This window comes from Mobula hypostoma, chromosome 1 (genome assembly GCF_963921235.1).
Source record: "Mobula hypostoma chromosome 1, sMobHyp1.1, whole genome shotgun sequence".
Classification (NCBI taxonomy): domain Eukaryota; kingdom Metazoa; phylum Chordata; class Chondrichthyes; order Myliobatiformes; family Myliobatidae; genus Mobula; species Mobula hypostoma.
In genome coordinates this window covers 49,180,864-49,208,823 of record NC_086097.1, presented here as the reverse complement: position 1 = coordinate 49,208,823, position 27,960 = coordinate 49,180,864, and the positions used below count along the sequence as shown (strand labels likewise).

Below are 27,960 nucleotides of genomic sequence, written 5' to 3'. Positions count from 1 at the left end.
AACATTCTTAACCTTCTTGATCAGAATTCCAGTGTACTCTATACGATGCTAAACAGAGATATTAATGCTATGCAAGACTGATAATTTTGGCCTTGTAATAGAAAAATTCAATTGAAACTTGATGTTGAAATGCCCCGGTACTCTTCTCCAGCGGATAGAGTTGGGAGACTAACTACTGGCCCATTTGGGAAATGGCAAGCCAGGGTAGCGACACTGGGGCCAAATTGTTGGCAGGCCATGGAGACCGGGTGAATAGAGTTGTAATTGGACGGAGTTTGTGATGGAGATTTGGGCAGGAGAAGGTGGAGAAGGTGGGGAAGAAGGGAGGCTGGCTGACTGTGGAGACTGAGAAAGGAGGCCCGGCATGGTATTGGGGAAGAAGATCATGAGGTTTTATTTTGGGAACTTTACTAATAACCTGGAACATGCATTCAACTTTGGAGAATGTAGATGCTCGAGAGTTTCCTATGCTTATGTTAGCTAATGTTCCTCTCCTTCAACACACCAGGTGCCAAATTTAAACTGGTTTGGACCACTAGGTGCCAAATTTAAACTGGTTTGGACCTACAGGTGCATTAGTTGATGTTGATAGGTCACTTCCCCAATATTGCTCAATAGATTAGAACTTACAGAATGGGTATAATATAATGAAGGGTATTAAGAGAGTAGACAGAAAGAAACTTGTCCTATTCATGGCAGAGTCAGGAGTTGTGGAACACAGAATGAGGTGACCATGGAAGTGACACAAAGAAATATTTGTCTTGCATAACAAGTGTTTAGAGTCTGGAATGGCTAGTTAAGGAAACAGATTTAATTTCCGCATTCACAAAGTAGTTGGAATAACTGGATAATGGGGAGACAACTGGCTGTAAACCAGACCACTGATGCACAGGGCCAGCACAGACAAGTAGGCTGAATGGGCTCCTTCTGTACTGTAAATTGTCATTTTGCAATTTTCTGTCTGAACTGTCTAAGCAAGCGTTGGTTGTGGAGGATGGGCCAAAGTGTCAGAGGTTGGTAGTGTTCAACTTAAAAGTGTTCTCATGGAGAGACAGGGTGCCTTACTGCTTTGCGAGATGCCCAAAATTGGAGAGGTATAGGTGTTAATGCTTTACCAAACTTTCAACTGTTGATTGCCTGTTTTTTTTTTCAAACAAGAGTCCAATGTTACTCTAGTCATTTTTAAATTATATACTTTTCCTGAACTTTGGTGGGATTTTCTCCTACATAAGCTTAAATCTGGCGCAAGGAGAAAGAGATTTTCAAATATTTGATCATTACAGTGAATATTTTATTATCACACACTGCCAAAGTCTCTTGTGCTGAAAACTTAGTTGTGTTGACTAACAAGGGGAAATTTTGAAGATAACTGAGGTTAATACACCACAACTGATTGGAATAATGGATATTATATTAATGTAAAAATGAGATTCAGTCTGCACATGATAGAACAAAAACTCTTGTATGCATTTACAAACCTTGATAAATATATTTCTCTTCTCATTAGGCATGAGGTTATATGAAACCTTCAGCAGATTCAAGCTCACCTCATTGCAATTACCATTTGTATGAGACTCTTCATTAAATTAATAATGAACTTTGTAAACTTGAACCTCAGTAATAAATTGCTTACATAAAAAATTCAAAACTTTGATACAAGGTAAAACCCAAAGTAGCTATTTTTTGTATGTAAATAACCTACCATTCCCACATTCCAGTGACTTTAAGCATTTCAGTTTTTGTAGCATGGATGGAAACACATAAAATATTAATATTCTTTCACAGAATAATTCAGTAACTTCTCCCTCTGTTGCACTATTATAGTTACCAATGGGGTAAGTGCCAAGGTTTGATTAGGCATCCTTCAGTTTCAGGAATGTTTTTGATATTGAATCATATGTACTTGATTGCTCCTGTACAAAGGTCATCAACCTCACACCACCACGGACAAAAAACCACAACAAGCAACTGTCAAAAGCCAAGTGCACTTCCGACACTGAAACAGGTGAACTCACTCACTGTATAGTTTCATTTGATTGTTTCCACTGTACTGTTTTAATAACGGAATCGCTTCTCTTCAGAACCTCGGTAATGCTTAATGCAAGTACTTTAAAAGTTGCAGTCCGCGTAAGGCCCTTCAATCAGGTAAGATAATCCATTTCAGTCTTTTAGTTACCAATTTCCTTCTGTGAAAACTGTGATACTCTTTTTTGCATGTTTAAAATAAGTGATTTCACAGACATTGAAAAGTAATGTTATTATCATCATCAAGTTCAAGTTTATTGACACCTGACTATACAAATATACAACCAAACAAAACGATGTTCCTGTGGACCACAGTGCACCCACAAAACATATATTACAGACAGCACATAAAACAAAACATTACCACAAAATGTTAATAAAATATGGAATACCATTCAATGTGTATGTAGTGTGCAGTACAGGTAAATGGTAAACAACTAACAGTAAACAGTAAAAGCTTGCTGAGCTAGTGACGAGACCTTAGTGGAGGAAGGGTATCCATTAGTCTCACAGCCTGAAAATAGAAGCTGTTACTCAGTCTGGCCGTTCTAGTCCTGATGCTCCTGTATCTCCTTCATAATAGTAGTAAGTCAAAGAGATTGTGGGATAGGAGTCCTCAACAATGCTTCGAGACCTTCAATGTTCCTGGTAAATATCACAAATAAGGGGAGGGTGACCCTGGTGATCCTCTCAGCAGTTTTTACTATCCTCTGTAGGGTCTTATGGTCTGTTGCCTTACAGCTTCTGTACTACACAGTGATACAGCCAGACAGGACACTCTCGATGGTGATCCTGTAGAAAGTTGTTAGAGTAGAGAAAGAGAGCCTTGCATGCTTTAATCTCCTCAGAAAGTGTAGATGCTGCTGTGCCTTTTCGACTGATGAGGAGATGTTGTTGGTTATGTCCATTATGCCCACACCAAGGAACTTTGTGCTCTGCTCTCTTTCCACAATAGAGCCATTGATGTGCAATGGAGAGTGATTGACCTGCGCCTTCCTGAAGTCCACAATCATCTCTTTTGTCTTGTCCATGTTGAAACTCAGGCTGTTCTCACACCATCTGGCAAACCTTTCAACCTTCTCTTTGTACGGCAACTCATCATGGTTGCTGATGAGGTCCGCCACTGTTATATCATCAGCGAACCTGATGAGGTTTGAGCTGGATCTGGTAGTACAGTTGTGAGCTGGCAGTGTAAACACACCCTGGGTGGGGCCGCAGGGGGGGGGCACCAGTGCTTAGCGCGATGGAGCTTCAGATGTTGTGGCTAAATCAGACTGACTGGGGTCTTACTGTCAGAGAGGGGATTCGAGTTCCAGTGAGGACAATTTACCCACCAGCCTATGAGGGATGCTCATGTAAAATGCTGAGCTGAAGTTAATGAAAAACAACCTGGACAATTAGCAGACTCAAAATTAGCATTGGGGTGTCCCCTGGCATGGAAAATTGCGTGCTAAGGAAAACTGGCACTGGAAGTTGGTTGTTTTGGTTTAGAAATGGTTCCTTTGCGTGCATTAGATGTTAAAAGAATTTTGTTTAATCTTGCTATTTGATGGGGGAGAAAACCTTATCATGTTTCAGAAGACAGTACAGCTGAACTTTTGCCCTGAGGTGTACAGGCGATCAATTGCCTAATATCACTACTAAAGATGAAGTGATGTGACTAGTTTAATGCAGTGCTCGTGCTCAAAGTGAATGTCTTTTCTTTCCTTAAGTTTGAATGGAAAACGCATTTCTTTAACATTCTTCACGTTTAGAATTGACATGAATGATGACTTCTTTGTATTTGCATAATACCCAATCTTTCAGAAACATCTCAAGGAGCTTGGTTTTACAGTAAATGATTCTGGAAGTTCAGTGAGTCTTGTTACAGAAACAAATGAGCTGTGTTTCTGTGCGTAGCAAGGTCCCATAAACTGCAATGAGGTGAATAACCAATCATTCTCTTTTTGATTGAGGTTGTTGATCTAAACTGATACTTGCAACGGCAGGGGTCAGTTTCCAATTTTGTGCCTCCTGCGGGGAAGACTGTCTGGAGGAAATTCCAGGGCATTCTATATCAGAGCTAATGGTAAAAACTGTGTATAATCCCTTGAATTATTTGACATGGGTTGCCAATTGCTGTGATTCCCCACTGACAAAGGTAGAAATTGATTCCTAATGTCCATGGACTCACTGAGAGTCTGAAAAGAGAAATCATGCAAGCGTGTATACAAATACATCATAAACAACTTAGTGAAAATTGCGTCTCTGTTCAAAGTGTAAGATATTATCTCAATATTATCCACAAACAAGATCTATAGAGTATATAGTGAGAGGCATTCAGATGTTTTATTTTTAAGGTTCTATTTGAAATTTCAAATCAGAATGGAACACAGAGTTTTGTGAGCATGAACCATTTTACATGAAAATGTTTGCTGTTTGTCTGTTAGGTGTTTTGTCACTATATTAACAAATAATGATGGTTATTTAATACCTCAAGGACCCACAAGGAGGTGGCCTTCTGGAGCTTTCCATTTTTTGTTGGGGGTGGATTATCCTCATGCCTTCAAAAAAAAGTGTTAGAGATAAAGTATTTTTGCGAGGAATTGGGGGAATAGAGCGGCTTGATTACCTAGTAGTAGAATTGGTGTTAAACTGGCATTGCTTCCTGTGTGCTGGAGTGGAATTGGTCCCCTCATTGCTCAACACCTTCTCCATCTCATTAGAGATTGGAGGCTGGTGAGTGAAGTTATTTGAATCGATAACAAGATGAATGGTTCCCACAGATTTGTTAGAGAAGTTAATGGAAGATCGGATGAGTTTGGGATTGGGTGGAGGTAACTTGAAAACGTTCTCAAAAATACTAAGTGTTGGAACACTCTGGATAAACATGGGATGTAGCAGATGGACTAACTGACTGTACAACTTCTGATCAAATCAGTATTGCTTAGGGCCCTAATAGATTTACTCCTGACATGATCCTGTGCATCCAGTAGATTTACAGAGTGAATGTATTTAAGTAAATGAACGGTTGTTCTTTTCACATATATGATTTTGTAAGAGAGAAAAGGCAATGAGAAGAAAATGCATCATCTCTATGATTGGCAACAGTATTACCATTGTCAATCCCAAAGATCTCAGCAACAAAAGAACATTTAACTTTGACTATTGCTATTGGTCAATGGATGGATACATTGAAGATGACCAGGGTGTATTCCTGCCTGATGGGCCCCACAGCAGGTACATCGATCAGGTCAGTTAGATAAACATCTGTTCAGATACTTGATCTCATTTGTTGGCTTTTGATTTTATAATTATGAGTGATAAAATACAATACAAATCCTGCAGCATACTGGTTAAGTTAATGGATCAGCAGCCACAGTCCTGGATATCTCTTACCATAGTTGATGGGAATTGAAATGAAATAATTCTGGAATTTCAACATTTAAAGCTACTCAGGGATACTATTGGATTGATTTTAAAACAAGATCTGATTCGTGAATGTCTTTCAGGGAAGGCAATCTGTCATCCTTACACACTCAGACCATTAAACAATTCTAGAACCTACCGAAATGTTTGGATCTTGCAGGGGTGGTAAGGGATATGTAATAAAGATGGATTTTCCAGTGATAAAGTCATAACACAGAAACAAGCTCTGCAACCCAACCAGATCATGCTGACTACAGCACCCTCCCTGCTAGTCCCGTAACCCTCCAAGACCTTCCCTTCCATGTACTCATCAGGATACCTAATGTTGCAATTGTGCCCACGCAACCACTATCTCTGGCAACTCATTCCACGTACTCATTGCCTCTGTGTAAAGTTGCCTCTCAGATCTCTTAGAAACTCTCCTTTCCTCATCTTGCATCTGTTCCTTCTAGTTTTGGACTCTTAACTCTGGGGAAGAAAGACTATGCCCATCTACCTTATCCATACCCACCATGATTTTATAAACTGCTATGTGGCCATTCTTCACTCTGCTATGGTCCAAGGATTAAAAATCCAGCTTGGCTAACCTCTTCTGATAACCCAGACCCTCTAGGCCAGGTAAATCTCTTCTGCACCATCTTTCCTGTGACTGGTGACCAAGATTGTACACAATGCTCCAAGTGCAGCCATATCAGCAGCTTGTAACTGCAACACAATGTCTCTACTCCTTAACTCAGTGCCCTGACCGATGGAGGCCAACATGCTGAACACCTTCTTCATCTGTGCGGCCACTTTCAGTGAACTGTGCACTTGTACTCCCTGGTCCCTCTGTTCCACAACAATTAGTCCTGCCATTCACTGTACAAGTTCTTCCCTGGTTTGAATGACCAAACAGCATCACTTCACATGCATCGCCTTGTTAAGAAGGTGTATGGTCTTCATCAACCGTGGGATTGAGTTCAAGAGCGGTGAGGAAATGTTATAGCTATACAAGACCTTAGTTAGACCCCACTTGGATTACTGTGTTCATTTCTGGTCACCTCACTACAGGAAGGATGGGGATGTTATAGAGAGAGTGCAGAGGAGATTTACGAGGAAATTGCCTGGAGAGCATGCCTTATGAGAATAGGTTGAGTGAACTTTGCCTTTTCTCCTTGGAGCAACAGAGGATGAGAGATGACCTGATAGAGGTGTACAAGATGGTGAGAGGCATTGATCATGTGGATAACCAGAGGTTTTTTCCCAGGGCTGAAATGGCTAACAAGAGGAGCATAGTTTTAAGGTACAAGGGGGATGTCAGAGGTAAGTTTTTCACACAGAGAGTGGTGGGTGTGGAATGCACTGCCAGCAAAGGTGGTAGAGGCAGATACAATAGGGTCTTTTAATAGTACATAGAGCTTAGAAAAATAGAAGTCTATGCAGTAGGGTAATTCTAGGTGGCTTCTAGAATAGGTTACATAGTCGGCACAACATTGTGGGCTGAATGGCCTGTAATGTGTTGTAGGTTTTCTATGTCCTATGTTCTATTCAAGTTGAAATCCATTTGCCAGCACTCAGCCCATCTCTCCAATGATCAAGATCATTTTGTAATTCATTTAAACCTGCTCTCTGACAACAAGACAGCCTGATTTAGTATCAATAAATTTGCTAATCATGACATATACATTCACATCCAAATTGTTTACATAAATAATGTTTAACAGAGGTCCCAATACTGATCCCTGGGGCCACTCCTCTAGTCACACTAGTCCAGAGGAGAATTAATCTTCAATGATCACCCTCTGCTTCCTATTACCAAACCATTTCTGACTCCACCTTAAGTTCCCATTGAACCCCATGTGACCTAATCTTCCAGATCAGCCTGCTGAGCTGGACTTGGCCAAAAGCCTTACTGAAACCCATTATAGACAGTAATTGATTGTTATTGTCCAACCTTTATCTATCACCTTATGTGATCTCTTCAAAAAACTTAAAGATGCATTAGACATGACCTCCCATGCACAAATCCATGCTGACTACTCCTGATCAGGCCTTAACTATCCAAACGATGAATTTGACTAACAGGGTTTACAGTCCTTCAGAATTCCCTTCTATAACTTCAGCCTGTAGAACTCTGCCTGCCTTTGCTACCCTTTTTGAATAATGGAAAATCATTAGCCACCCATCAGTTCTGGAACTTCACCAGTTGTTAATGATGAAGCATACGTCTCTACAAGGGCTGCCACAATTTATTTTCTGGCTTCCCACAAGATCCGGGGGAGCACTTGGTCAAGACTTCCTTTCTTGTAATAAAAAAAATCTAAGACTTCACTCCTCATTACCTCATCTATTGCTGGTAGTAATGAAATAGGCAGAACATGGGCAGCAACCTCTGGCTGTTCCATCTCCTCTTTGAATTTTCTTTCTGCCACTGAGAGACATCCTTGACCCCGGCATCTTGGCATCTTTTCTGTGGCCCCACAATCATGTCTCCTGGCATGACCACCCTGTCTTTCTTTCTTCCCAAGCCTCAGAGCCAGAGCTCATTGATTCTGCTCCACAATTTCAGAATGGCTGATCCATTTCCCTCTTTGCCCCAGTTTCCTGCTTTCTCCCTATTACCTTAATGGCCTGACTAATCAAGAGTCTGTCAACCTCTGCCTTAAATATACACAATGACTCGGCCTACACAGCTGCCTGTGGCACTGAATTCCATAGACTCACCACACTCAGGCCAAAGAAACTCCTCCTCATCTGTTCTAAATGGACATCCCTCTATTCTGCAATTCTTGCCCCTTGGTCCTAGACTCCCCCACCAGATGAAACACCCTCTCCACATCCACTATCTAGGCCTTTCAAGGCTTCAACGAGATCCCCCCTCATTCTACTGAGTTCCAGGTGAGTACAGACATCAGAGTAACTCTTTCATTCTCAGAATCATTCTCATGAACAACCTCTGAAATCCCTCCACTGTCATCATCATCATCAGGTGCCATGCCCAGTTTGAGCTTTGACTGCCATGGCCCACACACTCCTGTTTCGGGTCAAGTGGATCAATTCATTGGTATTCATTTCCAGTTTTCTGGCTGCTGTCTCCATCATCATTTGTCTTTGTCTTCCTCTTGCCTTCTTCCCTTCAATCTTTCCCATAATTACTGTGCATTCTAACTCCTCTTTCCTGATCACATGTCCAATGAAGTTACGTTGCCTTTTCATGATCTCATACATTATTTCTCTTTTTGTGTTTGCTCTGTTCATGACATTCTGGTCAGCATATCCTTTCTTATATAAGGGGCCCAAAACTGCTCACAATACTCCAAGTGAGGCCTCACCAGTGCCTTTAAAGCCTCAACATTATATCCTTGCTTTTATATCCTAGTCCTTTCAAAACGAATTTCATTTGCCTTCCTCACCGACTTAATCTTCAAATTAACCTTTAGGGAATCTTGCACGTGGACTGCCAAGTCCCTCTGCGGTTCAGAATTTTGAATTTTCTCTCCACTTAGAAAATTGTCTACACTTTTGTTTCTTCTACTAAAGTGACCATACACTTCCCAACATTGTTTTCCATATGCCACTTCTTTGCCCATTCTCCTAATTTATCCTTCAATGGCCTCTCTACTTCTTGAAAACGACTTGCTCCTCCACATATCTTCATATCATCCGCAAACTTTGCAACAAAGTCATCAATTCTGTCATCAGGTCATTGACATATAATGTAAAAATAAGCGGCCCCAGTACAGACCAATGTGGAACAGCACCATTCACCGTCAGCTAACCAGAAAAGGCTCCCTTATTCCCACTGTTTCCTGCCAGTCAGCCAATTCTCCAGCCACGCTAGTCTCTTTCCTGTAATACCATGGGTTCTTAAATTTGTTAAGCAGCCTCATGTGAAGCACCTTCTCAAAGGCCTCCTGAAAATCCAAGTAAAGAACATCCACTGACTCTCCTTTGTCTATCCTGTTTGTTATTTCTTCAAAGAATTCTGACAGATTTGTCAGGCAAGATTTTCCCTTAACGAAACCATGCTGACTTTGGCTTATTTTATCACATGCCACCAAATACCCTGAAACCACATCCTTAACAATTGACCCCAATGTCTTCCCAACCATTTGAGGTCAGACTAACTGGCCCATAATTTCCTTTCTTCTGCCCCTTCTAGAAGAATGCAGTGACATTTACAATTTTCCAGTCCTCTGGAACCATGCCATAATCTAATGATTGTTGAAAGATCATTACTAATGCCTCCACTATCTCTTCAGCCACCTCTTTCAGACCTCTGTAGATAGAGCTCCAAAGAGGTATATCCATTTGTGAGGAAAATGGTCACAGAGGAACCCTGTACTGACTGCCTACCACCCTTATTTCTCCTTGCAGATACCCATCTAGCTGAAACTCGGACTTTAGGTTTGACCACCTCTCTAAAATGCTCATCTGTGAGGCTCTCAAATGATCCTGAGAATCTACAGTTCCATGACCCAGTCTGTCATGAGCTACAGCTGGATGCATTTCCCACAGATGTAGTCACCAGTGAGACCATGAGATTCTCTGACTTTCCACATCTTGAAGGAGGAGCATTCCACTGCCCTGACTATCATCCTGTCTGGACTGAATGAGGAAAATAAGGATCAACAACAAAAAAATCTGCCTTCTTCTTAACTGTACCTTCTCACTGAAGCATTTCCAAAGAGCTGCTCTCACTCTTATCACCTGAGGTACTTCCCACACCACTTCACAACAAAGCCTCAGGTCTCCACTCATTTACCAGCCTGTTCTCACAATGGAAACTTCAGAATGGCCACTCTGCTTGGCTGCTGTCAATGAGCTAATAAGTCAATCAACTATTAACTAACAATGTGCCTCTGCACCAGGAAGAACCAGTATCTGCCTCTTTTAAGCTATCGTGCCTCTTGGCTCCTCTTAAGTGAAACTCTCTACAAATAAATAAGAAAATAAGAACAGCCAACATTAACAAATGTTATGCAGTGTTATTTTAAAGCATTAAAAATCTACCTCGATTTGCAGAATAATTTTGAATATTGTGATTTTTATATTACTGTGAATTCATTTCTGACATTCATTGAAAGGAAAGAATCTTTAATGACCTTGGGAGAGCTGTGCTGGAGAATGCCTGGCAGGGGTACAATGCAACTCTCTTTTCCTATGGACAGACCGGATCAGGGAAGAGCCACTCCATGACAGGATTTGGAAGAAACAGAGGTCTTGTTCCCATGATTTGTGAAGAACTCTTCAAGCAGATTAAGTTGCATCAAAAGAATGACATAGAGTTTTATGTAAGAAGCTCCATCATTTTTATAGTATTTCTAAGTTTGTTTAAAATAGGTTTAACATCTAAATCTGCCACTTTATTGGATGTCAATTGTTTTTTGTAGGTTTATTTTAGCATGTTTGAGATCTACAATGAACAGGTATGTACAGTACAAATATGGTATTGTCTGGTAACAAAATAGTAATTGTATACCTAAATGTAATGATGTTTTCCAATTTTTGTGGAAAGTAAATAACAGTGCTAAAGAAAAGAGTTTGACTTTGGATGTGCACCCATTATGTTGAAGTTGATTATAAGGCATAGATACTAATTGATATAGTGCAGATCTAAGATGGAGACAAAAGAGACTGTAGATGCTGCAATCTGGAGCAAAACCAAGCTGCCTGAAGAACTCATCAGGTTACGTAGCATCTGTGGGGGAAGGGCATGGTTAGCATTTGGATAAAGAGCCGATATTGGGTGTGAATTGGAGTCTGGTTTATGTTATTATATAACAAGTTGTTGCAGTGGTGATACAGTCAGGTGCCTATCTACGGAAAATAGCGCCTATGGCAAGCACTGAAATTGCGCCCCTGTCCAAACATCTGACACCCATCTTTTAGATAACTTTGCCATAATATCAGCTCAAAAATACAGGTCAAGCTCATTAATCTTTTAATTAACAAATTATAGCACTACAGGAAAATTATTACTGCACCTTCTTTGCTTTCACTGATGCAAATTGGTCTATGATGTGATCAAAGTCAGTTTTTTCAGTTTCTTCTCTTACTACACTCAGCAGAGCAAGATCACAGAGTCTGCCTTGATCCATGGAGGCTCTCAAATGTGAAAGTATTAGTTTTAACTTGCTGAATGATCTCTCACAGCCGGCGATGGAAACTGCGATGGTTAGCATTATCTGAACAGCAATGCGAAGATTGGGGAAGACGCTCTCATCTCCATACTGAACAATAAATTCAAGAAGCTCTTCAGTGCTTGATATTTTCATGTTGACCCACCTTAATAGCAACATTCTGCAATCCAAATTTTCTTCATATAACCACTGTCCATCAACATCCGAGCTGTACGATTTGCCCAGATTTTCACACTTCTTCTTTAGGTCGTTACTGTCGGCACCGTAACACAGTCCCTCGACATCAAGAAGGAACCCAAACTTGGCGTCAGTGTCGTGCAAACGAGCGAACGGTCCATTTCTCTGTGAAGATGGTCAAGTGTACCCTTCATGACCCCTTCCACTTCCTCCTTAGAAGCTAACCCAGCGTCTCTCGAGTTCTCATCAACCATTTGTTTCTTTCGTCTCTGACGTCTTTCAACTTCAATATTCCATTCTTGACAGAGACCGACTCCTTCTTCGAGTGACTCACTGACTAACACTTCTCTTTCATCATAAAAATGATCTTGAAGGGCTTTCAAATCCAGGGCAGCATTGTGGAAGTTCATGTTAGGATCCTGCAGCCTCCTTAGAATGTGGTCAATGCGAATGAGTACTTTGTTCCAAAATCCTAGCAAAATCAGAAAATCATAACTCAACATGCAGTTGTACAGCTGCCTTGCGTCACTTCTTGTTTCACTGGTCTCGTTTTCACTGTCTATCATGTCCTGGAGAACTTGAAGTTTCTCCTCAAGGTACTTGTTGACGGACTTCACTGCTTCTGTCCTTGCACTCCACCTGGTTTTGGACTCCGACTTAACAACCACGGGCACGGCGTTTTTGAGATTTTTCCAGCACTGTGTTGAACGAGACAAAAACAAGTAGAGAGCTTCGATGGTTCCAAAAAACGTGACCATCATTGTATCCTGCTTGACTGCATGTACACCCTCCAAGTTGAGTGAGTGATTATCGCAATTCACAAACACTGCCAGGTTGTTTTTCTCACTTGTTCTTTGATGAACACCACTTATGTGTCCAGCCATCACAGCAGCGTTGTCATAGCACTGTGACTGACAATCTTGTAGCTCCATTTCATCCTCCTCTAGCTGTTTCAAGATGTCTTCAACCAAGCTCTCAGCATCCTTCTGGCTTATCTGGATAAAACCGAGGAAGGACTCTCTAACACGGACTGTTTTCCTCTCAAAATCAACTTCCACAAACCTCACTACTTCTGACATCTGCTCACAGTGTGCCTAATCAGGAGTCAAGTCGAACATGAGACCATAGTACTTGGCTTTACAAATGCTTCTCAGTAAACTCTGGTGAACAGTGGATGCCATCATGCAGATGAATTCGTTCTGGACACCCGGTGAAAGATAAAATGTGGATCCAGGATGACTTTCCAAATGAGTGAGGTGTTCTTTTATGACAGGGTCAAAGATGGTCAGTAGTTTCAGTAAGCCAAGGGCAATTTCCCACATTGGAGTCATCGTCTAGCTGAAGTGACTCCCTGTGTCCTCGCAAAGCCAGGTTCTGAGTCACAAGGAATTTTATACAGTGAAGGATTCTCATCAAGATACCACGCCACTTCTGCTTTTCCTTCTCAATCTGTGACTGAAATACCGCGTCAATAACTCCTCTGTTTCCAGCCAAATTTCTTTCCATTTCCTTCCATTCCTGATGATTCTTGGCATTTTCATGAACACCAATCCTTTCAGGTGCTTTCTACTGGTTGAATGCACTTTCCTGCTCCAATGAGGATTGATGGTCTGACCGGGAATAGAGAAGACAACAGATACAAAATGCAGACTTTTTAGAAGGGGAATAGACCAGCCATTAGCGAGTCACTTCCGTACCACGACCATTTCCCAATTCCCTCTTGAACCAAGTTTTGTTCATTGAGCGGCTATTTGTTAGTAGGAAAGGCTCCTCACTGTTCTGGAAATACTTCAAACCCAGCTTTATTATTTCTGTTCTCAATGCTTCAGGCAGAATTGCTTTTCCAGTATTCTTGTCGAACTTCAGAAGTCCAACGTCAGGCTGTTCAATCACTTCTGGTATGACGGTTCGAGGCTCTTTGACACCATCCAGTTCACTAGGTTCAGTGTCATCAGGTTCAATCTCGTCAGGTAAAATCTCGTCAATATACTCAACATCACCACCACCACCATCGTCTTCCCCTCCTGTCATGTCCAAGTTCTCTGTGGCAGCCTCACTCTTAATCTCGTCATAGTCAGATTTATCTGACTTGACTTCTTCCTCGGCTTGTGACGCATTTGTACTTGATCCACCTTCGGATTCTAACGAACTTGGAGCAGGTGCAGGTGACTCCATGGAACGTGTTGAACTACTTGTTCTGGGCTTTTCAAAGAAGGGCATGAAGAACTTGCTCGACTTCTTGGCTTCCTCCGCCTCCAACTTTTGTCTCTTCCGTCCTTCAGCTCCACTTTCCTTCTTCTTCGTGAAGAAACGTTTCATGGCCTTCTTACACAATGCTCTGAAATAAGGCCATCCTAGTGCTTCTCACCCGTGATAATCAAAGACAGATCATACATCTGAAGAAAATTCTTTTTTCACTATCTGAGGATGTCTTGTCTGACTTTAATAGAAACTGCTCAATGGCGCCCCCCCCCCTTCAAGTGGTGCCCAGGGCACGTGCCATATCTGCCATATCTTTGGTATGCCACTGGATACAGCAGTTAAATTACCACACAAGTAACCCAGACTAATAATCTACCATTGAGTTCTGTCAGGTGTGGAATTTAAATTCAGTTCTTAAAATTTGGGAATTTTAATTATAAACCCATCTGGTTTACTTATTTATTTCAAGGGAGGAAAGTTGCCCTCATTATTGGCCTAACATTGACTCCATATTCTCACTCATGCAGTTGACTCTAATATCTGAAATTCTATCAAGCTCCATTTTGAATGTAGAAAATGAATCAGCCTTCATTGCCCTCGGGGGTACAGAATTCCACAGATCCACAGTCCTCTGTATGAAGAAACTTCTTGTCATTTCTGTCATGAATGTCCTACTCCTTAGCTTGACCCTAAGATCCACACTCCTTGGACAAGTAAAACATCCTCTTTGTATCTTCTCTGCTAAACAAACTTTGTTTGTTTTGATGAAGTCACCTTTCATACTTCTAAACTCTAACCAATAGCCTGGCCTGCCCTATACAATCTCTCCTCACATGACAGGCTTAGCCTCCAAGGAACCATTCAGAGGAACCTTCGGTGCATTCTCTCTTGAAAACATGTTTATCTTTTTTTTTGCAGTAGAGTAGTGAAGAAGTTGATTGGATTTGCTGTTCCTGCCTCCGATCTTTGGGAGATTCTTTAAGTTAGTGCTCTGCTATTGCATTATTCCATCAATGTTTCCAGGAATTTGCCAGGGTAACTTGCCCAGCAAGTTCAGTGCCTCTATATTTGCTGAGAAGACCGACACTTGCTGGATTTACAGGAGAAGCAGTAAATGCCAGCAGCCAAGTGATGATCGGCAGCAATTCCCAGGAAATTCTGGTCTCTTACTAGAAGTATATAATTACAATATGAGAATATATCATTTGGCTCAAACTATTCAATTGGGATCTCACTGATAATGGGTTTGCTGTCTTCATGGGCCAGTGCTTGCAGCAAGTTACGCATCTTGCTCTTGTATCCTGCTAACTATTCCCAACAACAACTTAATCTCCGATCAAGGATGTTAGCATTGTTTCTGCCTTGATCACCAGCCCTGGAAAAATTCCTCCATATAGAAGTGCTTCTGCACTTCATTTTGTCCCATTAATTTAATCTTGCACCCACAGCATCTGTCTCCTGGCAACTCTGCCAAAGGAAATTATCTATTCTGCGTCACTGTCTTATAATCTGAGCACTTCTATGCCATTATCAAGTAACATGTTTCGGAAACATGTCCACAAGTGTTCCCACAACTAACTGGAACATCATTAGAAGGAGATCCCACATGGTGATGTGACGAGAATACACATAGATTAAGATGTTAGCTGTCCTGTGCTGGCACCAGTGGGATCAGCAGTTGGTCTGCCACCTGTCTTCTGGAGAAAGAGAGATAAGGAAAACAATGGAGCAGCATTTGGAGATGTTAATGAAGGGACGGGAGAGCTTAACGGAAGGAGAGCTGTCAAGATCGGCTCCCCCTTTGAACCCTGAACTGTTTGAAGTGACGGACAGGCGATACCCCAGCAGGGGGATAAAAAGGGACAGGTTCGCTAAGGCAAGACACACACGACACCCCGAGGTAACGAGACCCTGGAAGTGGTGCGTCTCCCACAAGTCGGTGGGAAGTTTTGGAAGGCTGATCGCGGGACCAAGCCATAGACGCACAGGGTGGAAAGGCACGATCAGCGGGAACCTGGTGTGTGTCTGCCCTTGCCTGGGTGCCAGGTTCACCGCAGAGAAACGATCGTATCTGGAAACGGAGGGGTCACGGTCGGTGACCTCAGAAGACATCACAAAGGGCTCGCCCGAAAGCTGACTGCAAAGAATATCGAAGGTCTGTGTGGAAGCCGTTTGAATATTCATTCGTTTTTGCTCTCTCTCTCCTTCCCCCCACTGTCCATCTCCCACGGCAGTGATTACTGCGAACTGAACTGAATTCAATTGAACTGAACTTTGCGTCACTTTGAAACTGGTCATTTACCCCTAGATGACGATAGAGCTTGATTGATCCTGTTATCCTAATTCTGTGTACATGTGTGTTTATCATTGCTGAACTGTTGCATTCATTATCCTTTTGATTAGAGTACTGTGTTGCTTGTTTCTTTAATAAAACTTTCTTAGTTCTAGTAATCCAGACTCCAACTGAGTGATCCATTTCTGCTGGTTTGGCAACCCAGTTACGGGGTATGTAACAGTGATCATAAATAAAAACAGAAAGTGCTGGAAACACTGAATTGACTGCATCTGTGGGAGGAGAAACAAATCTGAGAATCCTGTCAAAGATTCAAAATCCTAATGGTCTGTGGATCATTATTTTTTGTTTTTATTTCAGATTTCCAGTGTCTGCAGTTTTTTAAAAATTTTTACTTGCTTGAAAAAGGATTTAGTGCTTTCCTGGCGTATATGACGAATAAACTCTTCTTGGAATTTCCTGCCAGGTACAGGTATTGATTATAACCAATATTTCGATGACAAACTCTGACATCTTCATCAGGGATGATGCATCGGTTATAAACGACACCTGTACCCGGCTGGAAAACCAAGAAGAGTTTATTCATTTTACTTACATGGTTATAAGAATCCATATTTTCTAGCTACTTGGTGTAAGACCACAAGTGGAGCTCACGGACTACGCTGAAGCCTTCCAACATTGAGTCTGTTGGAATCAATGAACATAATGTGATATTTGATAAACAGTAATATTAGAGTGATGATATGAAGCAGTGTGCAAAATAAATGTTTTGTAGTATTTTAGAATAACATTGCTATTATTCATAAATATATTTGCTTATGGATTTGCAGTAAATTAATAAAAATGATCAGACGTTAGTTGCCAGCTACCAGTCAGAGATTTGCATTATCTGTTGTGGTTACTTATTTTGGTTTTAAAGGTTAAGGACCTCCTGTCAAAGGCTCGAAATCCTAATGGTCTGCGGATCCGGGAAAGCAAAAATGGATTTTACGTTCAGAGCCTTAAGTCAATACTTTGTAGCAGTTTTAGTCAACTCGAGGCTTTCCTGAAACAAGGAATTCGGAACAGAAGTGTTGCTTCAACTAATTGGAACACTAGTAGCAGCAGATCCCACATGGTTATCAGAATCTACTTTCAGCAGGTATTGAGTACAAGACCATTAAGGAAGCTCATTAACAGTGTGTAATCTTTTCAGCATCTAGGCTTTCGAAATGCTCCCAATAAAAAAGCAACAATATGAAGCAGTGAGCAAAATACACTTTAGTAGCATTACCTTTTCATATATAATTGTGATACCATCGTAATTAAGCATTGTAGACATGGCTTAGCAAAGCAGTTATTTGATCCTGCTTAACTGAGTAAGGTTTGAAGGGTAGAAACATAAGTGGTTAAGTAATACTTAGGATAATAATTCGTGGAATTTATTCCTGCTACAGTTAAAGAGTTAATTACTGTGTATTAAACTGAGCACAAATGAGGAAGGAATGCAAGGAAAATTGGAAATGAAAAGAAGAAACATTAACTCAGGGAAGATATGACTATGAAAATATAAAAAAATATTGAAACCAGAGTGAATTCCACTTAATTTGAAAATTGTTCCCTGCATTTTAATGAAATTTAGCAGACAAAGTGTAAGTATTTTGAAATGGAATTACATTTATTAAGATTTTTGGTTTATTTGCTGATATTCTTAGATTATTTTTGGTCTGTGAAAAGCAGTACTTAAAGTGTCTAGCTCTTATTGTACAGTTGCTAGTTTGGGCACAAACTTTAGAACTTGGAATTTGAAACCTGATGAAAAGAATGCTAAAAAAAGGAGGTTCATAATCTGAAGCTAAAATTCACAATGGATATGTGATTTGGTCTCTTGGCCAAAGAAAATTACTATACGTAATCTCTAGGAAGAGGTACAGTCGACGTTTTGGGTCCTGACGAAGGGTCTTGGCCCGAAACGTCGACTGTACCTCTTCCTAGAGATGCTGCCTGGCCTGCTGCATTTACCAGCAACTTTGATGTGTGTTGCTTGAATTTCCAGCATCTGCAGAATTCCTCGTGTTTACTATACATAATGTTTTTATTTTTTTGTGTAGTTACTGATTTACATTAACATTATTGACAGGAAACCATCGGTAAAATTCCATCACAGTTATGAGCTTTGTTTTGCTTTCAAGTTACCTCCATTATTTCTATGTACTCAAAGGTTAAAATTTCTAAAATGAATTTCAGAACGAATTGTGAGAAGAGATTTCTCAGTGTCCATAACACATGACAAATGTGGCACAAAACTGCCAGATTTTAATGCATTCTGTATTTTTATATGTTGTTATTCTTTAAAATTATTTAACTAATGGATAATGCACTTCATCAAATGCTGATAATATTTTGATAACATGAGCAGTTCAATCTGCAGTAGTGTCAGTCAGACAAAAGCAATATTTTCATCAAAAGGATGATTGAACTTGTACAGTTATATTATTACATGCCTAGCTCCAGTCTCTGTGAAGGACAATCTGCTACATTTCCACCCCATTTCCTGAAGGCATAATCCCTTCGAGAATACTATTGACCCTCTAGTTCTTCACCCAAGTCATTATTTATTTTTATTTGTAGACTATTAAACCATAGAATGTATCAAAGTTGAACGTAGAAATTTATCTTTTGGTTGGTAGCACTAACCATGCCCGAAGGTAGTTGTTATATGTTCTTGGTTCCAAAATTATTGAAGCAGACTGTAACATGAAGCTACTATAGGTCCATTTAGTACTTCCATCTAAGCTGACATATTCTTAGAATAAATTTCTAATCCTGAGTATTTTATACTCATTTCACAAAAGATAAAAATCTTTATTAGATATTCCATCATTATTTATTGGATTTTCTATTAAACAGCATCTCCCTGGTGATGTGTATGTGCGCCTTTAATTTAAACATAATCAATATCTATTAATTCAGCAACGCATATAACACATTATTTAATCAGGGATGGTAAGGACTGCACAATGAAATATGGGGAAACAGTTTTTATTGCACAACTCTTGGTAACCATTAATAATAGTGGAAAAAAATAAAGCTGTGAATGTCTTCCAAATATTTGTAATCCTTTGCTGGTCAAATTCCAAATATTAATAATTGCGTATTGCTTTTCCTTATAATTTTACATCTCTCACTAAGTCCACATTAGTCACATGGTGTTAAAGCTGCTTGAGGGCTGAGAGCAAATTCTATAAGATTAATCCCACACAATCTTTGTTTTTTTATTTTCTTAAGATTTCTCACCTCACTCCACCACAATCACCTCAGGGCTCCCCTCACAGTCAACTGTTCCCATGGCGAATGCTTCCACAAATCTCACTAAACTCCTCATATTTCATTTTGGATACAACTTAGAGTATGTTAGAACATATGACATAGGAACCATTTGGACCTCTGAGCCTATTCCAGTAGTTATATAATCACAGAGTTCCACAACACAGAAACAGGCTCTCCAGTCCATTCAGTCCAGGGCAACCTGATCTTCTGCCTGGTCCCATCCACCTGCACCTAGACTATATCCTTCCAAACCCCTCTAATCTGTGGACCTAACCAGAGATATGCAGCATTCCTGTCAGAACATATTACAGAATTTTATATCCAAGACATTCACAATCTCTTTCAAAGTTCTGGAATTAACACAGTCAATTTCTTGGGATTCACCGTAATTTAGCATTACCCACTCTTTAGTTTTTTTTAAGTACCTTCCTTTGTTCTTCTCATTTAGAGCAGCTTTCTGATATTTATGGCAGGATTTTACATCTTCTGTGAAGACAAATATGAAGTAATTGATTAATTTCTCTGCCACTTCTCTGTTCTTTATTATAAATTCTTCCCTCTCTATATGGGATCACATTTTTCTTGTTAATCTTTTCCTTTTGACGTGTATATAAAAGCTGTCATGATCCATTATGTTTCTTGCCAAGTTACTCCTTTTTAACATTTTATCAATTTTCTTGTCCCCCTTTGCTGAGTTCTATAATATTCCAAATTCCCAAGACTACTGTTGTTTTGGACAACTTTATAAGTACCTTGCTATAACCTTATCTGAGTCTGAGGCCGTTGGTCAAGGCCGACCATGGATGTTGTGTCCTAGCTGTCTAGATACGCAAGCCTGGGCAATATAATATGAAGTGCAAGCTGTTGTCCATGTAGCAAGCTCCCCTTCTCCATACATCTGATAAACCCAAAGAAACAGCAGAGACCGATACAGTTTGGCACCAGCAGCGTCACAGGAGTTGCCAGTCATCGTTGAATTCAACATACAACTACCTTACGGGCTCCAGTTCCAGAGCTTTCCCTCAGGGTTTACTCCCAAATTTGTCCCCATGGGGGGATATAGCTGCAAGGCAGTGGAGGTTTGAGATCCTGGTGAACGCAGCAGGCCAGGCAGCATCTCTAGGAAGAGGTGCAGTCGACGTTTCAGGCCGAGACCCTTCGTCAGGACTAACTGAAGGGAGAGCTAGTAAGAGATTTGAAAGTGGGAGGGGGAGGGGGAGATCCAAAATGATAGGAGAAGACAGGAGGGGGAGGGATAGAGCCAAGAGCTGGACAGGTGATTGGCAAAAGGGATATGAGAGGATCATGGGACAGGAGGCCTAGGGAGAAAGAAAAGGGGGAGGGGGGAAAAAACCCAGAAGATGGGCAAGGGGTATATTCAGAGGGAGAAAAAGGAGAGTGAGAGAAAGAAGGTGTGTATAAAAATAAGTACCAGATGGGGTACGAGGGGGAGGTGGGGCATTAGCAGAAGTTAGAGAAGTCGATGTTCATGCCATCAGGTTGGAGGCTACCCAGACAGGATATAAGGTGTTGTTCCTCCAACCTGAGTGTGGAGTCTGGCCTGCTGCGTTCACCAGCAACTTTTATGTGAATGCCCCATCTCCCCCTCGTACCCCATCTGGTACTTATTTTTATACACACATTCTTTCTCTCACTCTCCTTTTTATCCCTCTGTCCCTCTGAATATACCTCTTGCCCATCCTCTGGGTCAACCCCCCCCCTTGTCTTTCTTCCCGGACCTCCTGTCCCATGATCCTCTCGTATCCCCTTTTGCCTATCACCTGTCCAGCTCTTGGCTCCATCCCTCCCCCTCCTGTCTTCTCCTATCATTTTGGATCTCCCCCTCCCCCTCCAACTTTCAAATCCCTTACTCACTCTTCCTTCAGTTAGTCCTGACGAAGGGTCTCAGCCTGAAATGTCGACTGCACCTCTTCCTAGAGATGCTGCCTGGCCTGCTGCGTTCACCAGCAACTTTTATGTGTGTTGTTTGAATTTCCAGCATCTGCAGAATTCCTGTTGTTGGAGGTTTGAGATCAGAGTCTTCCTTCTCCTAGATGAGCTGCCAACCACAGTTGATGAGCCCCATCTGCCCAAAAGTATAACTTTATATTAACTTTAATCTCTCATGGTTGCCATGGTTGGATCACAGAGAAAATGTGACCTGCAGGTAAAAGTGCCAGACCTTTCCATTGTCACTGCTGCCTCAGAGAAGACAGATGCTCCCCAAGCTGAGTAACAAGCTGAGAGTGAAAATTGAACAGTCTAGGAAACATTGAAGATCAATCCCAGAAACAGTCAGTGGGAGCAGCTTCAGAGGGGTTTGAGTCAACAGATTAAACAGGAGTGCTTTGTGGCATCACTAGTTTCATGAACGTCATAAATTACCAACTCAGTCCTGCTGAAGGGTCTTGTCCTGAAACGTCGACTGTACTCTTTTCCATAGATGTTGTCTGGCCTGCTGAGTTCCTCCAGCATTTTGTGTGTGAACTTGAAGTGGATAGGCTACAGCAATTGAAGATCACACTGGGTTCCACTCCTGTACCTAATAAAGTGGCTACTGAGTGTATAACCTATTAATAGTGAATGTATTTTCCCATGGCTGTTACCAGTCTAGTTAAAGGTTAATATTGAATTGGATCATGGTTTCATTTTTTCTGGCCTTGTTGTAGGAAACTGCTGGCTACCTCCTGTTGGACTGAGCACTAAAGGGCTGAGTTCAGGTCCTTCAGTTTATATGGCAGTGTAAGCTGGCACAGAAACCATTATCCTATTCTGTCGAATGGAATGGTGGCTGAAGATCAGGATAAATGAGGGAAAAGGGATACTTCAAATTTATTGATTTTAATTTTTGATTTTAGCTTTAAAAAATAATTTGGTATTATTTTAAAGTATTTTTAATTTAATTCACACATCTCACTAGACTTCTTGAAATTATTTCCACCTTCTGAACGTATGAAAATCAGAGATATTTTGAAACAGTTCCTGGTTGTAACCTTTGTCATTGAACAGCAATGAGTCACAATAAGGTATTCAGGGTATTCTTGCAGGTTGCTCTCAGGATCTGACATCTGGAGCCTGTGAAGTGCATTCACTGCCTTGTGAAATACCTCTCAGACATGGTCAGCTTAGCTGGCTTGGGTTTGGTGTGGGTAGGCATTGTAGGTGGTGTGTTCAGACACCATAATAATCCAAATTCACTTTGAACGTATTTATGGTGGTTTTGGAGCTCAGATAATTTACCCAATAGACAAGCAAGAAATCTTAACCGTGTAAGGTGATCGCATCTCTTGTCCCATGGGAGGCACCCTAAATAAATTTGCCTCAACACTGTCCCAACATATTCCAATTGAAAATTCTTCCTCAAATATAGGGCATGAACAGAGGCATTGCCACAGCACATCAATAGTTAATAGTACTGATTTAAACCTCATCTTGGTTGTCCATCAGGTTAGTGGCCTTCCCTGTTTAGAGCCAAGACATTATTGTCCAGTCCCACAAAGCAGATGAATTATCCACTATTGACTCCATTATTTATACCTAGTGGTATTGAGTGTCAACTGCAAGGATTTTTCCTGTTCATAATTTATTCCACGTGTGCATTCAATTAGAACCGTGTCATTCAATGCTGGGTTATTATTGAAAAGTAATATATTTTTCAGGATCAATGAATAACAGAGGCACAGTATCATTAACACAGCATTGATGCTGCAGGTGAACACACTGCTTGTTGCTTATTCTAATTCATTTGGTCTTATAAAATTTTTCAAAATAATCTACATGAATGAAATTGAACTGGTGGTCGAACTGGGTGACTGTCAAGAAAGGGAAAGACAGCCAGTGCAGATTATATCTGTGGCCTCTCCCCTCAGCAATAAGTAAAGCACTCTGGATACCATTGGAAGGGGGAACGACCAACCGGGGGGAGGCAGCTGTGACCTAATCTCAGCACTGAATCTGTCTCTGTGACTCAGAAGAGAAGGGGGGAAAGAGGGAGAGGGGAAAGAAGATCCCTTAATTAGGAAGCAGGTAGCAAGCAGATTTTGTGAACATGAAAGGGACACCCAGATGGTATGTTGCCTCCCAGGTGCCAGGGTCAGGGATGTCTCAGATTGGGTCCCCAGCATTCTAAATGGGGAGGGTTAACAGACGGAAGTCATGATATGTGTAGGCACCAACAACACAGGTAGGAAAAGGTAAAAGGTCCCAAAGAGAGAATATTGGGAGTTCGTTAGAAAGCTGAAAAGCAGTTCCTCCAGGGTAGTCATCTCTGGATTGCTGCCTGTGTGGGTGCGGGTAAGAATTGGATGTTTTGGCAGATGAATGCGTAGCTGAAGAATTGGTGCAGGGGGCAGGGTTTCAGATTTCTGGACCATTGGGATGTTTTCAGGGGAAGGCATGACCTGTACAAAAGGGACAGAATGAGGGGGGATTTCATTGAGACCTACCGAATGTTGAAAGGACTAGTCAGGGTGGATGTGAAGAGGATGTTTCCTGTGGTGGGGGTATCCAGAACTAGAGGACACAGCCACAGAATTGAGGGGTGACTTTGTAGAACAGAGGTAAGGAGGAATTTTTTTTAGTCAGGGAGCAGTGAATTTGTGGAATGTTCTGCCACAGTCTGCTGTAGAGGCCAAGTCCATGGGTATGCTTAAGGCAGAAGTTGATGAGGTTTCAGAGTCCTGGAGGCACATGACAAAATAGGCCAAAACCAGAGGACATGGGTTAAGGGTGAGGGGGGAAAAGTTTAAAGGAAACATTAGTGGGGGGCTTCTTCACACAGAGAGTAGTGGGAGTATGGAATGAGCTGCCAGATGAGGTGGTAAATGCGAGTTCTTTTTTAACATTTAAGTATAAGTTGGACAGATACATGGATGGGAGGTGTATGGAGGGATATGGTCCATGTGCAGGTCAGTGGGACTAGGCGGAAAATAGTTCGGCACAGCCAAGAAGGGCCAAAAGGCCTGTTTCTGTGCTGTAGTTTCTATGGTTTCTATGGTCAGCATGGTGTTCTTAAGGGGAAATCGTGTCTGACAAATCTATTGGAAGTCTTTGAGGAAATAACAAGCAGAATAGACAATGGAGAATCAGTAGATGTTCTTTACTTGGATTTTCAAAATGCCTTTGACAAGTTGCCACACATAAGGCTGCTGAACAAGGTAAGAGACCAAGGTATTACAGAAAAGATACTAGCATGGATATAGACAAAAAGTGGGAATAAAGGGGGACTTTTCTGGTTGGCTGCTTGTGACTGGTAATGTTCTGCAGGGGTCAACGTTGGGACCATGTTTTTCACGTTATACAGTATGCTAATGAAGGAATTGATGGCTTTGTGGTTAAGTTTGGGGATGATACGAAGATAGGTGGAAGTACAGGTAGTGTTGAGGAATCAGGATGTCTGGAGAAGGATTTAGATTGGGAGAACAGGCAAAGAAGTGGCAGATAAAATATAGTGTAGGGAAGAGCATGATCATGCACTTTGGTAGAAGGAATAAAGGTGTGGACTATTTTGGTGAGAAAATTCTAAAATCAGAGGTGCAAAGGGACTTGGGAGTCCACGTGCAGGCTTTTCTGAAGGTTATTTTGCAGACTGCATCAGTGGTAAGAAAGGCAAATGCAATGTTAGCATTCATTTCAAGAAGTCTAGAATACAACAGCAAGTGTGATGCGAAGGGTTTATAATGCATTGGCCACACTGCACTTGGAGTATTGTGGAGTATTGTGAGCAGGTTTGGGCCCCTTATCTAAGAAAAGATATGCTGGCTTTGCAGAGAGTCCAGAGGAGCTCCTCGAGAATGATCCCAGGGCTATAAGGTTTAAGATATGAGGAGTGTTTGATGGCTCTGGGCCTGTACTCACTGGAGTTAGAAGAATGGGAGTGGGGGGGGGTGGGAAATCTCATTGAAACCTATCCAATATTGATAGGCTTAGATAAAATGGATGTGGAGAGGATGTTTCCTATGGTGGGGGAATCTAGGACCTGAGGGCAGAACCTCAGAATAGTGGAACATCCATTTTGAACAAAGATGAGGACAAATTTCTTTAGTCAGAGGGAGGTGAATCTGTGAAATTCATTGCCATGAACAGCTGCGGAGGCCAAGTCATTGGGTAGAGTTTGATAGACTCTTGATTTATCAGGGTGTCAAAGGTTACGAGGAGAAGCTAGGTGAGTGGGTTTCAGAGGTATAGTAAGTCAACAACGATGGGCCGAATGCCTAATTCTGCTCCTTGTTTTATGGTCTTAATCTCTTCACACCATACTTGTTGAGGGATTGCTTAGTGCTTAGTCATAGAGTGTGGAAACAGGCCCGTCATCTCAACAGGTCCATTAAAATAGTTGTCTAAATGTTTTTAGCTAAATGAGCCATATGTACTCTCCAAGACATGATGACCAATGCAAAAGGTTGATCACCACCATGTCCATGTTTTCTTGTTTTATATCAAGCGTTTAATTTTTCTGCACATTTTATGTCCTTATTTCTTAACTTGACCGCTGCATTTCACTCAGTTCAGTAGGTTCTCTGATTACAGCTTGATAGGCAAATAAATAACTACTTCATATTCATAGCAGGTGTTCGCAGACCAGCATAGTGTGAAGCATTCGGAAATTGACCTGGTGGATTTGGCTGGCAGTGAAAGGCAGCAAAGTGCAGGAGTCACTTCTGACAGATTCAATGAAGCACGAGCAATCAATCTCAGTCTAACAACACTTGGAAATGTTATTAGGTGAGCTTAACCCTACCTGACCTTTCTTCAAAAAGTAAATGAAACCGATATTGCATCTTGAGTCCAGCTTGCAGTTTTAATATTTATGTCTAATCCCTGCCCTGGCAATTCTTTATACTGTGCACAGTAAACAAAATCAGTGTGACTGAGTCTTGATGTCTTTATCTTGATTTCTTTATGTGAGCCCACAGTTCACCAAGGAGTTCAGGACTCTCATATCTGCAAAGGATCATGCCTACAGGTCTGGAATCAAGAGGAATGTAGCTCTGCAAAACAGCAGTTTTATAAAGCTCTGGAAAGTGGTGAAAGCCACTTACCAGGATTGGCCAGAGAGAGACTTCAACACCAACAGCCGGACAGTCTGTAGTTCCCTGCGAGGTCTTAACAACTTCAAACAGAAGTGCTCCCAAGTCTCTCCCTGCTCTACCTTGGCCAATGAGATCTATCAGTTTTATTGCCGGTTTGATAAGGACGATCAGCATTTAGCTCTTCTCAGAATCAGAATCAGATTTAATATCACTGGGATATGTTGTGAAATCTGTTGACCCTGAGGCAGCAGGCCAATGCAATATATGATAAAGAGAAAAAAACAGAATCACAGTAATTATATATCTGCACATTAATATAACATAGTTAAATTAAGGTAAGTACTACAACAACAGAAATTTAAAAGAAGTATGAGGTAGTGTTCATGGGTTCAAAGTCCATTCAGAAATCGGATGGCAGAGGGGAAGAGGCTGTCCCCGAGTGGCTGATTGTGTGCCTTCAGGCTTCTGTACCTCCTTCCTGATGGTAGCAATGAGAAGAGAACGGTGATCCTTGATGATGGAATCTGCTTTTCTGAGGCACCATTCCTTGAAGGTGTCTTGGATACTACGGATGTCTTGGATTCTCACTTCTTTTGATACTGATATTCTGAGCTCCTACTCCATCCTTTTCAGAAGCACTCCAATGTCACCATGACCCCTTCACCCCAGCCCTACTCACTTTCTTCAGCACCCCCCCCCCATCCTACCCTGTACAATCTGTGGAGCAAGAAGACATTCACAAACGATTTGGAAAACAGAACAGCAGGATAGCTGCAGGCCCTGATGGTGTCCAACCTAGTACTCTAAGACACTGTGCAGCTAGCATTTGCCTTTACTAAGATACTTAACACCTCCCCTGCAATTATGTAGGGTTCTGGATTGCTTTAAAGTTGCTATAATTGTTCCAGTTCCCAAGAAAGACATGATCACTGGACTAAATTATTATAGGCCAGTCGCTCTGACTTTGGTAGAAATGAAAACCATTGAGCATTTGATGTTGGCCTGCCTTGACCTGCTACAGTTTGCTTATCGAACTTTATAAAAACAGTTGTAGATGGGTGTGTCCCCACAAAATCATTCAATCTTCCCCAACCAGAAACCCTGGATAAATCATGAGATCCACAACCTGATGAGGGCCAGATGAAAGGAGTTCAAATCTGGTGACCAAGAAGTTACAAAAGATTGAGGTACAATCTCTGGAAAGCCGTCTCATGGGCAAAGTGGCAATTTCGGACTAAACTTGAATCAACAAAGGATGCTCGACAGTTGTGGCAGGGTTTGAATGCTATCACCTATTATAGAGTAAAATCAGGTGACATAGCTGATAACAGGGCTTCACTTCCAGACAAGCTCAATGCCTTCTATGCTCGCTTAGACCATCAAAACATGGAGG

General features: G+C 41.4%; 1 protein-coding gene across 1 annotated transcript in view; it reads left to right on the top strand.

Moving 5' to 3' along the window:
- The first annotated feature begins 2,091 nt into the window (after positions 1-2,091).
- LOC134347399 (kinesin-like protein KIF28) overlaps positions 2,092-27,960 on the top strand; it is a 64,464-nt gene continuing 38,595 nt past the window's right edge. The window contains exons 1-6 of the mRNA XM_063050072.1: positions 2,092-2,145; positions 5,066-5,257; positions 10,500-10,706; positions 10,806-10,841; positions 17,147-17,368; positions 26,105-26,259. Coding sequence (XP_062906142.1) covers positions 2,092-2,145; positions 5,066-5,257; positions 10,500-10,706; positions 10,806-10,841; positions 17,147-17,368; positions 26,105-26,259 — 866 coding nt within the window. The remainder of the gene's footprint in view (positions 2,146-5,065; positions 5,258-10,499; positions 10,707-10,805; positions 10,842-17,146; positions 17,369-26,104; positions 26,260-27,960) is intronic.